This window comes from Theropithecus gelada, chromosome 1, assembly GCF_003255815.1.
Source record: "Theropithecus gelada isolate Dixy chromosome 1, Tgel_1.0, whole genome shotgun sequence".
Taxonomy (NCBI): domain Eukaryota; kingdom Metazoa; phylum Chordata; class Mammalia; order Primates; family Cercopithecidae; genus Theropithecus; species Theropithecus gelada.
Genome location: NC_037668.1, coordinates 120,190,783 through 120,207,253, shown reverse-complemented (window position 1 = coordinate 120,207,253; position 16,471 = coordinate 120,190,783). Strand labels below are relative to the sequence as shown.

The 16,471-nt window shown below is 38.2% G+C and overlaps 1 protein-coding gene across 5 annotated transcripts in view; it reads right to left on the bottom strand.

Annotated features, from left to right (window-relative positions):
- Positions 1 to 16,471, bottom strand: part of BRDT (bromodomain testis associated) — a 62,277-nt gene that overhangs the window by 3,776 nt on the left and 42,030 nt on the right. For all 5 annotated transcript variants that reach the window (XM_025386024.1, XM_025386040.1, XM_025386031.1 and 2 more), the window contains 3 exons: positions 11,365 to 11,465; positions 4,778 to 4,983; positions 4,101 to 4,281 (listed from right to left, as the gene is read on the bottom strand). In XM_025386024.1, coding sequence (XP_025241809.1) covers positions 4,101 to 4,281; positions 4,778 to 4,983; positions 11,365 to 11,465 — 488 coding nt within the window. The remainder of the gene's footprint in view (positions 1 to 4,100; positions 4,282 to 4,777; positions 4,984 to 11,364; positions 11,466 to 16,471) is intronic.

The window sequence follows — 16,471 nt, the reverse complement described above, 5'->3', positions numbered from 1 at the left end:
TTCAAACTGACCCAGAACTGACAAAATACTGGAATTAGCAGAGAAGCACATTAAAACAGTTATTTTAACTGTATTCCATTTTTTCAGAAGTTTAATACAGACGAAAAACAAAAAAACACATACATTTTTAATAAACCCAAATCTCACATCTACAATGTCTGGGATGAAAAATAAAACACTGGGGATTAACAGAAGATTAGATACTGAAGAAAAGACTGGTGAATTTATCCAAAATGAAATTCAAAGGGAAAAAAGAATTTTAAAAATTAAAAGAGCAGCCCAGGTGCAGGTGGCTCACGCCTGTAATCCTAACACTTTGGGAGGCAGAGGCAGGCAGATCCCTTAAGGACAGGAGTTTGAGACTAGCCCTGGCCAACATGGTGAAACCCTGTCTCTACTAAAAAAATAAAAACAAAAACAAAATTAGCTGGGCATGGTAGCATGTGCCTGTAGTCCCAGCTACTTGAGAGGCTGTGCCATGAGAATCACTTGAACCTGGGAGGAGGCAGAGGTTGCAGTGAGCTGAAATCACACCACTGCACTGCAGCCTGAGCAACAGAGTGAGATTCAGTCTCAAAAAAAAATAAATAAATAAAAAATAAAAGAGCATTAGTGAGCTATGGGGCAACTTTCAATGGTCTAATACATAAATAACTGGAGTCCTCACAAGGGAGTGAGGGGGGATATTATTTGAATAAATAATGGCCAAAAGCTTTCCAAGCTTGATGAAAACTATAAACACACATCTCAAATAAGCTCAACAAATCACAAGAAACATGAAGAAAACAATTGCTGAAACCCAGTGATTAATACAAATGTTAAAGGCAAGTAGAGGAAAAACATACTATATACAGAAGACCAAAGATAATAGTATTGGATTTCTCAGTGGAAACAATGGAATCAATGAGACAGTGAACAAGTACTTTTAAAGTGCTAAAAGAAAAAACATTAAAGCTCTAAGAGTTCTAAATTCAGCAAAAGTATCTTTCAAAATTGAAGGCAGGGCCAGGCGCAGTGGCTCACACCTGTAATTCTAGCACTCTGGGAGGCAGAGGCAGGCAGACTGCTTGAGCCCAGAAGTTCAAGACCACCCTGGGCCACACAGTGAGACTTTGTCTCTACAAAAAAAACAAACAAACAAACCAAAAAAAAACCATCAAAAAAATTAGCTGGCTGTGGTGGTGCATGCCTGTGGTCCCAGCTGCTGCGGGGGTTGGGGTAGAAGGATCGCTTGAGCCTGGGAGGTCAAGCCTACAGTGAGCCATGATCATGCTGCTGCACTCCAGCCTGGGCAACAGAGTGAGACTGTATCAAAAAAAAATAAAAGTGGCAAGTTGAAAAACCTGCAAACAAATGTTTATGACAACTTTATTCTTAATTGCCTGCTACCTGGGAGGCTAAGGCAGGAGAATTGCTTGAGCCGGGGAGGTGGAGGTTGCAGTGAGCTGAGACTGCACCATTGCATTACAGGCTGGGCAACAAGAGCAAAATTCCATCTCAAAAATAAATGAATAAATAAATTAAATAAAGAAATGAAAAGCACACGAAGTGGTAACTGCATAAATATAAGATTCTTTCCTTATTATTTAAAACAATTTAAGAGATATTATCAGTATTTAAACAATAGCATAAGGCTGACAGGGGAGGAATGGAAGTAACTATCGTAAAGCTCTCACACTAAACATGAGGTGGTATAACATAAATTGAAAGCAGATTGCGATTAAGTTAAAGGTGTATGTTGTAAACCGTAAGCAACCACTAAAATAGGAAAACAAAGAGTTACTGATTATGTCAATGAAGGAGATAAAGTGGACTAAAAAATGCTCTGTAGACATAAAGAACGAGATCATGTCTTTTGCAGGAACATGGATGGAGCTGGAGGCTATTATCCTCAGCAAACTGATGCAGGAACAGAAAATCAAATACTGCACGTTCTCACCTATAAGTGGGAGCTGAATGATATGAACTTAGGAACACAAAGAAGGAAACAGCAGACACTGGGGTCTACTTGAGGGTGGAGGTTGGGAGGACAGAGAGGAGCAGCAAAAAAGATAACTATTGGGTACTGGGCTTAATACCTGGGTGAAGAAATAATCTGTACAATGAACCCCTGTTTACCTATGTAACAAACCTTCACATGTACCCCAGAACCTAAAACAAAAGTTAACAACCAAAAAAGCTTAATACAAAAACGGGCAGAAAAAAAAAAAAAAGACAAGAAGGACAGGAACAGAAAACAAATATCAAGATGATGAACTCAAACTTAACGATGTCAATGATTATACCGAATGTAACTAGTCTAAACATGTGATTAAAAGGCAGGGATCTTTGGCTAATGCCTATAATCCTAACACTTTGGGAGGCCAAGGCGGGCAGATTGCCTGAGCTCAGAAGTTTGAGACCAGACTTGGCAACATGGCGAAACCCTGTCTCTACTAAAAATATAAAAAATTAGCTGGGTGTGGTGGCACCGGCCTGTAATCCCAGCTACTCGGGAGGCTGAGGCATGAGAATCGCTTGAACCCAGGAGGCAGAGGTTGCAGTGAGCCAAGATTGCGCCACTGCACTCCAGCCTGGGCGACAAGAGCGAAATTCTGTCTCAAAAAAAAAAAAATAATAATAAAATAAAATAAAAATAAAAATAAAAAACAGCCGGGCATGGTGGCTCACATCTGTAATCCTAGCACTTTGGGAGGCCGAGGCAGGCGGATCGCCTGAGGTCAGGAGTTCGAGACCAGCCTGCCTAACATGGTGAAACCCTGTTTCTATTAAAAATACAAAAAATTAGCCAGGCATGGTGGTGTGTGCCTGTAATCCCAGCTACTGGGGACGCTGAGGCAAAAGAATCGCTTGAACCCGGGAGATGGAAGTTGCAGTGAGTTGAGATTGTACCATTGCACTCCAGCTTGGGCAACAAAAGTGAAACTTCGTCTCAATAAAAACAAACAAACAAAAGCAAGCTCCCATTACATGTTGCCTACAAGAAACTCACTTTAAATAATTTTAAAAAACACAAAATAGGTTAAAAGTAAAATGATAGAAGGAATTTTACTATGCCAACACTAGTCATAAAAAGGTGAAGTGCCTATTTTAAATTTCAGTGTAATTTTCAGAGTAATTATTACCAGAAGTAAAGATCATTTCATAATGAAAAAGAAGACAAACCAACTTGGCCTGATTAACACCCTATCCAACAGCAATAAAATACACATTCTTCATGTGCACACAGAATATTTACCAAAGTAGACCATAAGCCAAGCCATAAAATAACTCTCAGTAAATTTCAAACAGTTCAATCAGATGTGTGTACGACCACAATGGAATTAAATTAGAAATCACTAACAGAAATCACTAGAATCAGAAAATTCCCAAATATCTGGAAACGAAACACTTCTGAAACAATCCATGAATAAAAGAAGGAATCAACTCTAGCTTTTAAAGTATTATTTTCTGCATATTAGGACTCCTAAGTGAAAGTCAGTTTCTTAATCTAGCAGTCAACTGAAGAAATGCTGACCTGGAACAGATGGAGTATCTTCTGGCCACAATTCATAGGTGGTTTACAGATTTTAAACGGTAATAATAGTAAGTGATAAATCCCTTCACCTAGTGCTAGGCATTTTCCTATGTGCTTAATACATGCTCATTCATTTCACCTTCACAATAGGTATTATCATTCCCACCTTAGGGGTTAGATAATTGCCAAGGTCTACGAGTCTGGTAAATAGGCAGACCATCTTTTTTTTTTTTTTTTTAAGAGCACGATGTTGCTCTGTCACCTACACTGGAGTGTAGTGGTGTGATCATAGCTCCCTACAGCCTCTAACTCCTGGCCTCAAAAGATCCTCCTGCCTCCAAAACCATCATTTTAACTCAGGTAGTCTAGTACTTCCAGGATCAATACTCTATTATGGCATTGCCTCCTTTGGCTATGAAATTTTTTATTTTAAGCTTTAATTTTAGAACCTGATCCTCACTAAAGAGGTAAGTCTACTGTCACTGAAAAGTTACCCCAAATGCATCCTTGAACATACAAAAGACAGTGCTCTGTTCAATCTTTCCCTTGTTAAATTAGATTTAGTAAACTAAAATTCACTTACTGCTTCTCTCCTCCTCCTCTCTTGTTCTTTCTCCCTTGCTAAATTACGGTCTTTGAGAAGCCAGAGTTTGGATTTATCTTGAGCTTCCAATGACTGCTGATGTTCTTTCTGCTCTTCTCCAGAGCACTTGTTTTGTATTTTATTTGAAAAAGATTCTACAGTCAATCCATTCCCAAGATCCCTTAAAGAAAAAAAGTATAGCTCAAAGTAGGTTTCAAGTTCCTTAAAAGTATTACAAAAATATGTTATTAAATGACAAATATAAAGCCATATATTAGACAACCATTTTCATGTTATAACATTATTTTAAGCTTTATTTTTGATGCATCAAATTATACATAGGTTAATCTATATTAATAAATAAATGGTTTTAGAAAACTGACCAAGATGAACCACTATCTTCTTACACATACACTAGAAAAACTTTAAGACATTTCTGTAAAATAATGACTATATAATTTAGTAATTAGTATCTTTAGCTTAATCCCTTATTTGTCTTCAAAAGAGATACCACCACTTAGAAAAAGTATCAATAAAAATGTACTTTTTGCAATTACAATTTGCTTTGTGTTCTACTAAATAGTTGAATCATAGCCACTTAACAAATAAGAAATTTAATATATTTAAAATACATTCTATATCTCCCAAAGCCTCCTTTAATCCAGTAAATTACAGACCTCTGGTTTTCTTGCGATACTTTTGGTTCCTTTGTATTTTGTTCCAAATGCTTCCGTATGAGTTCCTGTGTCCGAGCTTTTACTTCCTTTTCTATGGCTGCTTTTCTAAATTGGTTGAAGAGCTCATCTGAGGATTTCATGACACCTGATGGTTTCACGGATTTGCCCAAACTTTTCCATGAATCTGCATTCTTAATCTTTATATCCTAAAACAAATATTTGGTTCAGTCTACGTCTACAGATGTTAACCAAATTTTAGAAGGAAGAAAATATTTTTTGATACAGCAATAAATTTAATGAAGATTCTAAAGGCCTTCATGTACTTTTACTAAAGTTAAAGGTTGCTAAAGTCAGAAAAAAAATACAAAAACATAATAGATCATCTAAACTCAATTATTAATCTGAGACCAAATTAAAGTAGCACGCTTGCCAATTATTTTAAGACATATATATTAACTGTATAATTTGCAGAAAGCATAAAAATAAATAAATCCGTCAGTGTAATCAAGATACTTATCATCTGATAGGGAAAGTAAGGCAAATGCTCAAAGGATTAATAAGAGGCAAAGTAAGATCATACCCTAAAAATGCCATGCAGTTTGTTGAGAGCCCTCTGACACATATATATTTTTTCTTTTGGTGGTTAAGAAGAAAAAACGTAAGTGATGTGACTGCTCTTCTTAAACAAGATACACCATGGTTGAGATTAGTGCTGCCCATCAGAAATATATGTAATTTAATGTTTGCTAATAGCCACATTTTAAAAATGTAAGTAAATTTAATATATTTATTTAACCAAATATACCCAAAGCATTATTTCTACATGTAATCAATATAAAAGACATAAGATATTTCTCCTTACTAAGTCATCCCAATTATTACATTTGCAAGACATTTCAATTCAAATGCTAAATTCCTACTAAAAACAATTGATCTGTAGATTTCATAAAATTCACAGTTGAAAAACTAGTTATGTATAGTCAAACTGTTCCAAACACATCTAAGTCTTCCGAAACTGAATTGTGTCCATTTTAAATTTTAATTAAAAGACAAATTTTAAAACTTAGTTCCTTTAGCTACATGTCAAGGGCTCAATTAGCCACATATGACCAGAGGCTACCATATTAGATAAGCACAAGTCTAGATGGCCCTTTCTAACAGTTAACCTGTCCATCTATAATAAGGGAAGAGGGCTGTGCAATACTAAAACATCCTCTGAGTTTCTAAAAATAATTATCTCCTTAATAATTATGCTTGATTGCACTTTTGATATATTTCCATGAAATATGGGGAGAAAACTTGTCTAGGGTCCCATATAAGGCAAAAGAAAATGTATGACTAGATACATTTATAGGTCTTTCATTTCTGTGCTGAAGTAATGGAGTAAAAACATCCCTCCCTGACCCCAACACAAGGACCTTTACCAATCACCAATGATCAGCCAGTTGTGCTTTCCTATAAGTTGTCAATAAAACCTGTTTCTGCCTCTACCTATGGAATGGGTTAATTACTAGTTCTACGACTCACTCAACTAAAGCATCTCACCTTCCAACAGAGATTTGAAACAGAACAGGTAATATCTGGTAGTACAGTCATCCCTTGGTATCCACGGGGAATTGGTTCCAGGACCTTCCACAGATACCAAAATCCATAGGTGCTCAAGTCCCTGATATAAAATGATACAGTATTTGCACATAACCTGTGCATATCTTCTCATATACTTTAAATCCTCTCTGGGCTACTTATAATACCTAACACAAATGTAAACAGTTGTTATACTCTATTGTCTGGGGGAATAATGACAAGAAAAAAAGACTGTACATGTTCAGTATGGATCCAATTTTTTCCCCAAATATTTTCAATCCTTGGTTGAATCCACAGATACAGAACCCACAAGTACCAAGGGCTGACTGTATATTTAATAGAGAATAAAGGAAGGATGAAACCCTGGTCTCTGGCTCTGTGTCCTGAAATAATTATTTTACTGCAATGAAATTTTGACAGACCCCAAGTCAGGAAAGTTCATGTATGGAGCTTTTCAGGTATTACCAAGAATGAGAAGACTTTTGACAAGCAGAGATGAGGATGGAAAGCATTCCTCATGGAAGAAAGCACATAGTCAAAGGTCTTGCTAGGTTTATCTGGAGAGAAATGAGTAGTTCAGTTTCAATTAATTACAAGACACATTAGTTAAGACTGAGAAGTTAGCTTGGGGTCACAACACAGAGGTGCTTACTTTTCATTCTGGTGGCAGAAGTTGGAAACCACTAAAGCTTTCACACAGATAAGTAATTTAATCACAACAGTACATCAAGAGGACTAATATAAAAATACTAAAAGTAGAATAGGCTGGGCACAGTGGTTCATGCCCATAATCCCAACACTTTAAGAGGCCAGGGCAGGTAAATCACTTGAGTTCAGGAGTTCAGGTAAATCACATAGGTAATATGGCAAAACCCTGCCTCTACAAAATATTAAAAATTAGCAGGGTGTAGGCTGGGCACAGTAGCTCATGCCTGTAATCCCAGCACTTTGGGAGGCCAAGACGGGTGGATCACGAGGTCAGGAGATCAAGACCATCCTGGCTAACACGGTGAAACCCCGTCTCTAGTAAAAATACAAAAAATTAGCCGGGTACGGTGGTGGGCGCCTGTAGTCCCAGCTACTCAGAGTCTGGGCAACAGAGGGAGACTCCATCTCAATAAAAAAACAAAAAACAAAAAACAAAAAAAAAACCCGGGTATGGTGGTGTGCACCTGTAGTCCCAGCTACTCAGGAGGCTGAGGTGGGAGGATCACTTGAGCCTGGGAGGTCGGGGCTGCAGTAAGCCGTGATTATGCCACTACACATCAGCCTGGGTGATAGAACGAGACCCTGTCTCAAAAAACAAAACAAAATAAAACAGTGAATGGATTATAACAAGGAAAGCCTCAACTAAGTCAGACCAGAACCACTTAGGAATGTTAAAAGAGCTCAGATTTAGGCAGTAAGGCCTGGTCTCTGTGATGCTAAGGGAAAAGAAGATACCTTTAGGCCTGGTGCGGTGGCTCACGCTTGTAATCCCAGCACTTTGGGAAGCCGAGGCAGACAGATTACTTGAGGTCAGGAGTTCGAGACCAGCCTGGCCAACACGGTGAAACTCCATCTCTACTAAAAATACAAAAATTAGCTAGGCACAGTGGTGCTAGCCTGTATCCCCAGCTACTCAGGAGGCTGAGGCAGGAGAATCGCTTGAACCTAGGAGGTGGAGGTTGCAGTGAGCCAAGATCACATCACTGCACTCCAGCCTGGGTGACAGAGCAAGACTCTATCTCAAAAAGAAAAAAATAAATTAAAAAATAAAAACAAAAAAAGAAGATCTCTTTAAAGGTAAAACCCAAAGAATTTAGCACCTCTTTAGTTGTAGAGAACTGAGAAGTTGTCAAAAATGATAAAACTTATGAGAGATCATGTAGATGAAGTATATACGAGTCATCTACATAGAGACTGTAACTGAAATCTCCACAGTGGACATTCAATCAGAAAAGAATAGTAGTAGGCCCTGGTTTCACACCTTATGAAGACTTTGGGAGGGATGCAGTTATTTAGAGGTCACTGGCCCCTCTGGGGCAGGGATGCAAATTATAGGCATATGGGAGCACCTAGATGCTAAGTAAAATAAAGACTGACTCTCAGCTGGGGGTGATTTTGCCCCTTATCTCCCCGAAGTGGGATATTTGGCTATGTTAATAGACAATTTTGGTTTCAAATGCAGGTGGAGGAAAGGGCACTACTAGCAACTAGCAGGTGGCAGTTAGGGTTCCTGTTAATCAGCCTACAATGCGCACAGGCCCACCACCAAGAAAAATTTACCCAGCCTAAAATGTTAATAGTGCTATGGTTGAGAAACTCTAAGATCTGAACAGATAGTGAGAAAATAAGACAAAAAGGAATAATGGATAGAGGCTATAGGAGCAGGAGAGCTCCATAGTAAACATGTTGAATGAAAGGGAATTAAGAACAGAGACAGATGGGTTAGACGTGGTGAGAAGGGATACCTTTTCCTGAGAAAGAGGTAAGAGAAGGATGACAAAGCTAAGGGTTCTGCTTAGTAGATGAGAAGTTGAAAGTCTACTGAGTGCAGCAAACCACCATGGCACACGTTTCCCTATGTAACAAACCTGTACATCCTGCACATTTACCCCAGAACTTAAAAAAATATATATATATTTTTAAAAGTCTACTGAAATGACTAGGTTTAATTCCAGCTCTTACATGGGCAAGATGCTTGGGCCATCTGGGGTGCAATTTATTCATAAAGACTTTCTTGAAGATTTCTTTTAGCACCAAAATTCTGTAGCCTTTTTTTTTTTTTTTTTTTTTAGATGTTAAAGAGGTGGGTCTTGCTTTTTCACTCAGGCTGGAGTGCAGTGGCAAAATCATAGCTCATTGCAGCCTCAAACTCTTCGGTTCAAGCAATCCTCCTGCCTCAGCCTCCTGAGTAGCTGGGATTACAGGTATGTGCAACTGCACCTGGGCCCAACCTCTCTTTTCAGTAAGTGTTAACACTGCTTAAAATGAGGGAACGAGGGTGGGAAATGTCAAGAATGTAAACAGTTTGCTTGATCCTCTGTTTTGAAGAGAGCCAACTACACAATCCCATTTCTTCTTAAACTTTTACTCCAACATTTTAGTGACTTACACCTGTAGCACAAACTTGAATGGTGTAACATAGACTTGATGCTTTGGTGCTTATTTTTGCTGTAACCTCTTCGTCCTGTTGGGCATTTTATTGTTTTGAAACTTTATTTTGGGCCAGTCAAAATTATAAAGTTTTGTTAAATTAGAAACAAAAAGTATAGTACATAATGAACCAAATGTTTAAGAAAATCTATTTTAAGAAAAATAGAGGTCTCCCCTATGTTGCTCAGGCTGGGCACAGGGGCTCATGCCTATAATCCTAGTGCTTTGGGAGGCCAAGGTGGGAGGACTGCTTGAGCCCCAGGAGTTTGAAACCAGCCTGAGCAACATAAGGGAGACCTCATCTCTACAAAAAATTTAAAAACAAAACAAAAACTCTGCAACATGATTCTTCGCATCTTAAAGGGGATGGAGGGGCCCGGCAAGGTAGCTCACGCCTGTAATCCCAGCACTTCGGGAGGCCGAGGCCGGTGGATCACGAGGTCAGAAGTTCGAGACCAGCCTGACCAACATGGTGAAACCCCGTCTCTACTAAAAATGCAAAAATTAGCCGGGCGTGGAGGCGCGCACCTGTAATCCCAGCTACTTGGGAGGCTGCGGCAGGAGAATCACTTGAACCCAGGAGGCAGAGGTTGCAGTGAGCAGAGATCGGGCCACTGCACTCCAGCCCGGGTGACAGGGAGAGACTCTGTCTCAAAAAAAAAAAAAAAAAAAAAAAAGGGGGTGGATGGATGGAGGACACTTCTGTTGTTAAGTAAAACAAAATACAATAAAATACAAAATTAATTAATGTTGGTTGTCAGAAAAGTCACTTTTGAATAGTTCTTATCCATACTTATCAATAACAAAACATCCACACTAAACATTGCCAGTCTTTAATGATAATAATTATGAGCAGAGAATTATGTAAAAGAATCAAAGATGCTAAGAAAGCACAAGGGCCAAAGCAGTTTGATCCTCATGGTGAAATGGTTTCCTAAGTGTCCCCAGACAACAATCTTAAACACTAAGGCTAAGATTTGTCCTCTAAAGTACTTGTAAGAAAAAGGTAAGAAGTAGGGGGTAATGGAACAGAGGGAGGGAGGGGGAGAGAGAGAGAATATACAAATATATTCCTTTCATAGTCTCTGAAAACACCTTGAACAGTACTTTATGTATCTTAATGTATCCCAATCATCTAGAATATTTGTTGAAAGAATGATATCAGTATATAATTTGAAGATTAAGTAGGCATAATACTCCATTAGGAAATCCCTTGGACTTCTTAGATATCCCTAGAATAGATTCTAATAGATGGTTTTATGACATGCTTTAAAATTGGGATTGCTGGCAAATAAATATCAACATTATAGAACTTTCAGTTAAACACAAACAAGAGGGCCAAGTGCAACGGCTCATGCCTGTAATCCCAACACTTTGAGAGGTCAAGGTGAGTGGATCACCTAAGATCAGGAGTTCGAGACCAACCTGGCCAACATGGCGAAACACCATCTCCAATAAAAATACAAAAATTAGCCGGGCATGGTGGTACACACCTGCAATCCCAGCTACTCGGGAGGCTGAGGCATGAGAATCGCTTGAACCTGGGAGGCAGAGGTTGCAGTGAGCCGAGATTGTGCCATTGCACTCCAGCCTAGGTGACAGAGTGAGACTCCGTCTCAAAAAACAAACAAACAAACAAAAATACAAACAAGAGGACCAATGATAGGTAGGTAGGTGGATAGGGGAAGGATGTTGCTCATGAGTACTTTTCTTAAAAATTACATAGGCAAAAATTAGGCTTAGAGATCCAACATTTCATTTAAGTCAGGGCTTTTAAATACCTCTTGTACCACTTACAAACCCAATTTCAAATCCTTTCAAGATTTGTTAGGAAAAAAAAAAAAAAAAAAAAACATTACTTTTACCTTCTGCACAGGAGCTTGACATTCAGATTCTAACATCGTTGTGTCATTATCACCAGATGGATGCATCACAGTTATGCCATTTGAGAGCTGTTCAGAATCACCTGGATGCACACATTTTTAGAATAGTATAATTAAAATATTTCATCCTACTCAACCAGAATTTGATTTTATTTTTCCTTTCAGGTCAGACACTATGAAAACAAAGAGACTAATTTTTTGATGCATCATTTAACTTTGGAATATTCTTAGTTAGGGACCTGTTATACTGTAAAATATTTCTCATTTGAAAGTTACCACCTTGTTCTCTTTTTGTTATTTTTGCTTATTCTGGTCACCATGAAGTATAGCTGACATCATACTCACATACCAAAACCTATTTTATTTGACCCCATGCTATAGCAGCTCTCCAGTGTACAGAGTGACCTCAGCTCCAGATGTTTTTTTTGTTGTTTTTTTTTTTGAGAGAGAGGTCTTGCTTTGATGCCCCAGGCTAGAGTACAATGGCACAATCTTGGCTCACTGCAACCTCCACCTCCCTTCTCTGCTTCCTGTCAGTGATGATTTACAAAGGAGAAAAAGTATGTATGGTAAGTGAAATTCTAAAGTGACCCTCAATTTGCTGACCCTAAGTTGGTAAGTGGTGATAGTACCATTATTAACAATTAAAGAGGAAGGATTAAATTCTGGGGACCAGGCTGGGTGCAATGGCTCAGGCCTGCAATCCAGCACTTTGGGAGGCCAAGGCGGGAGGATTCCTTAAGCCCAGAAGTTTGAGACTAGCCATGGTGAGACTCCATCTCTACCAAACAAAACAAAACAAACAAACAAAAACTTAGCTGGGCATGGTGGCACATATTTGAGGTCCCAGCTACTTTGAGAGGCTGAGGTAGGAGGATGGCTTCAGCCCAGGAAGTCAAGGCTGCAATGAGCCATGTTTGCGCCACTGTATTCCAGCCTGAGCAACACAGGAAGACTGTCTCAAAAAAATAAATAAAATCTGGGGACTAAAAGGGGGAATTCAGTTTTTACATGGCTGTGTGTGGAATGCTTATGTGATGTTTAAGCAAAGACATTTAGTAGAGTTGTATAAACATGCCTGGGGCCTGGATACATTTGAACTGTAAAAATGAGACTAGAAGTCATGGATGCCAAAGATCACTCAAGTATACAGCACTGCTTCCAACCTTTTCCACGTCATGATATATAGAAAATGATCAATGTATGGCCACCTGCACAAATGGGAAGGCTGCTCCCAGCTCACTGCTATAAGCTGAGGGGACATTCATTCAGTAAGACTGTGCTTTGAAACATGGTTGGGTAATTCTGGAGTAGATGAAAAAAACATATAAGAGGCTTAAGGATGCGACTTAGACAATTATCAACATCTAAAGGGAGGCAGATAAAGAGAGATCTGTAAGGAACAGAGAGATAGGATGGTTAAGAGAGGTGTCATAAAAGCCTAGGAAGTATGTCAAGGGTCCAACTCCCTGAAAAATATTTTTACATAAATGACGCTGTGACACCTCAAAACACTACAAAACTAATCTTTCCTCAGAAGCATCTGTGTCCCAGGTCTGTCAACCTGGACTGTATCCAGCCAGTATCCTGTGAGCCACCAAAGCTTATATCCCTGGGTTATTAACCCAGCACGTTTTCATATTTTGCAGACCTGCCCATTCTACTCTTCTAATTTAACTTTCCCCTTTTCTTTCCTTCTATCACTTTATGTCATTTTTTCCCTACTACTGCAACAGCCCAGCTGGTCTCCTTTTCTCTAGTCTCTATATTCTTTCCTTCAACTCACCTAAATAATATTGGCAAATAAATCACCCAGAGGCACAACTTCACTCAAAAAGCCTTCACTGCCTCCCCACTGACTATACTATTATAATTAAGTACAAAGTATCTGGACTTAAAGGGTTAAATGATCTAAACCTGGTCTACCTTTCTAATTTTCCACATTCCTGTTTAATCCAACCAAATCTTTAATCACATGGAATTATGAGTTGCCTAAATACCTTCACATTCATGTTGCTTCCTCCATCCAAATGCCTTTCCATACTAAATATACATAGGTAAGCCTTATTTTTTTCTGCAATATCCAGCTCAAATGATACTCATTCTGTAAAATACGTAACTGCCAAACAGATCAGGTGATTCTGCCTTCTTTACTTCCTTAAAGTTCAGTTTAGCTTCTCTCAGGGCACATTATTTTTACTTTATATACCAGTTGTTCATGTCTCCTATGAGACAGCAAACTCCTGGATTTACTTTTTCATTTGCAATTATGAATTCATGTTTATATAACAACCTAAATATTTTAAAGACTCAATATAATTTAGTGAAGTTTAAAAAAAATTTTTTTTGTTATACTTTAAGTTCTGGGATACATGTACAGAACGTGCAGGTTTATTACATAGGTATACACGTGCCATGGTGGTTTGCTGTACCCATCAACCCGTCATCTACATTAGGTATTTCTCCTAATGCTATTCCTCCCCTAGCCCCCCACAGGCCCCAGTGTGTGATGTTCCCCTCCCTGTGTCCATGTGCTCTCAGTGTTCAACTCCCACTTAGGAGTGAGAACATGCAGTGTTTGGTTTTCTGTTCTTGTGTTAGTTTGCTGAGAATAATGGTTTTCAGCTTCATTCATGTCCCTGCAAAGGACATGAATTCATCTTTTTTTATGGCTGCAATTTAGTGAAGTTTTTATGAGAAAGGGAAAGGGTAAACTATAAGGATAAGGGTAGTAATCTTTTATGGCTAAAAGCTTCAACTTATAAGGAAAAAAAATTCAACATCGTCCATTTCATGTGGAGATTGTATGTGGGCAGGTGTGATGAAAACCAGTAACACTTAAAAATTCACTTTTTAATATTTTACGTACTCTAACATTTTGTCAAACTATTTTTCCAATAAGAAAACTTCAACATACATGTTACTTTTATCATTTAATTGTAAGGTTTAACAAAAAATTTATTTCTGTTGAGATTTAACTCCAGAAAAAGAAAATGTCTTTATAAATCTTATGGCTCACATACATTTGCAATTTCCCTTGGGCATAGTGCCACCTACAGTTGGCAAATGTAAACCAAGTTGTTTCTGAGAATTTTGCTAACTGCAAAAGAACAGCTACTTTGGCACCATTCAAACTTTCCTTTATACATTAGATTACTAATAAGAATCATATAAACAGAATTTCAAGTAATATAACAAACTGATCCTTACTGAAGGTGTAGGTATTAAAAGTCTGACTTTTCATAGGTAGGGTGTTTTCTTAAATTAGGAATAAGAGAACACCTGGACTACATTCTTACCTTTGTTTTTCATAATCTATTCCTTTTCAAGGGCAAGGCTACCCTGGCATTCTTCTAAAACATACTCTGGCTAAAGCAGTAACTTTTGCCTACTTTAGCTCTTTATAATGAGCCTTCAAATGTTCAAATCTCTCCAATTAAAAAACTCAAAACAATCTCGCCCACTCCTCCAAAAAAATCTATTTTCCTGTTAAAGCCACAAATATCTTCCCATCCTCTTTACCAACAAAGTTCTTCAAAGAATGGTTTATATTCACTACACTAAAATTCCATTACTTCTGAATTTACAACAATCTGGTTTCCACCCCATCACAATGGGTACTAAAAAAGCCTCTGCAAAAGTAAAAATTCTCACATTCTCAATGTAATGCTCTCTCTCCATTCCTCATCCTACTTAAATGCTCTGCAGTATGTGATACTCTTGATTTCCTTCCAAAAAAAATCTATCTTCATGGGCTTCTATTACACTATTTTCCCTTTTTCTCTACCTTTGATTACCTCTCCTTTTAACTATTTTTTTCTACTTTTACTGAGGAGGTTTTGTTTCTTAGAATTTTGTCCTTGAGCTTTTCTCTTCCTGCTCTGCAGATTTTCCCGGGTGTTTTCGTTTATTCTTATGGCTTCAAGTAGCTTCTACATACTGCTAATTCCTAATTTGTAACTCCTGTTACACGCTGGTAGTTCTAGAAACCTATTTCTAGCTTTATATTTCCACTTAGATATTCTGTAACATCTCAAACATGTGCAAAATGAGTTGTCTCCTGTTTTCAATCCAACTATTAGATAATCTCCCAGTGGCTCATTCATTTTAACAAAGTCTATCAATTCTGCCACAAAAATGCCTTATACATCCACATCCTTTCTATAGTTGCTGTGTTACTTTTGGTCCTAATAATTCATTTCCTAGACTACAGCATTCAGTGTCCTTACTTGATCCTAACTACATCAGAGTATCATCTTAATCCATCTTCTATATAGTAAGCAGCAATTTTTTCCCTATTATAAAACCTAAGGCCAGGTGTGGTGGCTCATGCCTGTAATCCCAGAACCTCGGGAGGCCAAGATAGGTGGATCACTTGAGGCCAGGAGTTCAAGACCAGCCTGGCCAACGTGGCGAAACCCTATCTCTACAAAAAATACAAAAATTAGCCGTATATGGTGGTGCATGCCTGTAATTCCAAATACTTGGGTGGCTGAGGCATGAGAATCGTTTGAACCCAGGAGGCAGGGGTTGCAGGGAGCAGACGTTGTGCTACTATACTCCAGCCTGCGCAACAGGGCGAGACTCTGTGTCAAAAAATAAATAAATAAAATAAAACTGAATAAAATCTGATTATGCTTCCTATATGAAGCTCCTTGTACACAAATAAAAGTATACAAATTTGTATACAATTTGTTGTATACAAATTAATAGCACTGGTATATTCTAGGTAACTCATGACCTATAGCTATCATTCCGTTATTCTCCAAGAATCTTGAAAATGTATTTCCAAAAAAGAGTAGACATAAATATTTCATACTTGGGATATTTGTTTATTCTTCTTCCTGGAATGCCCTCCGGTGTGGCCTTAGATATTTTCTCCATTGATCTCCATTCCCTTCCGCACAATGAAGAGATATAACTTTAGGTAAAGACAAAATGGAATATTCAAACACAGAATAGGGAGGCTGAGGCAAGCGGATCATCTGAGGTCAAGAGATAGAGACCAGCCTAACCAACGCGGTGAAACCTTGTCTCTACTAAAAAGAAAAAAAATTAGCTGGGTGTGGTGGTACATGCCTGTAATCAC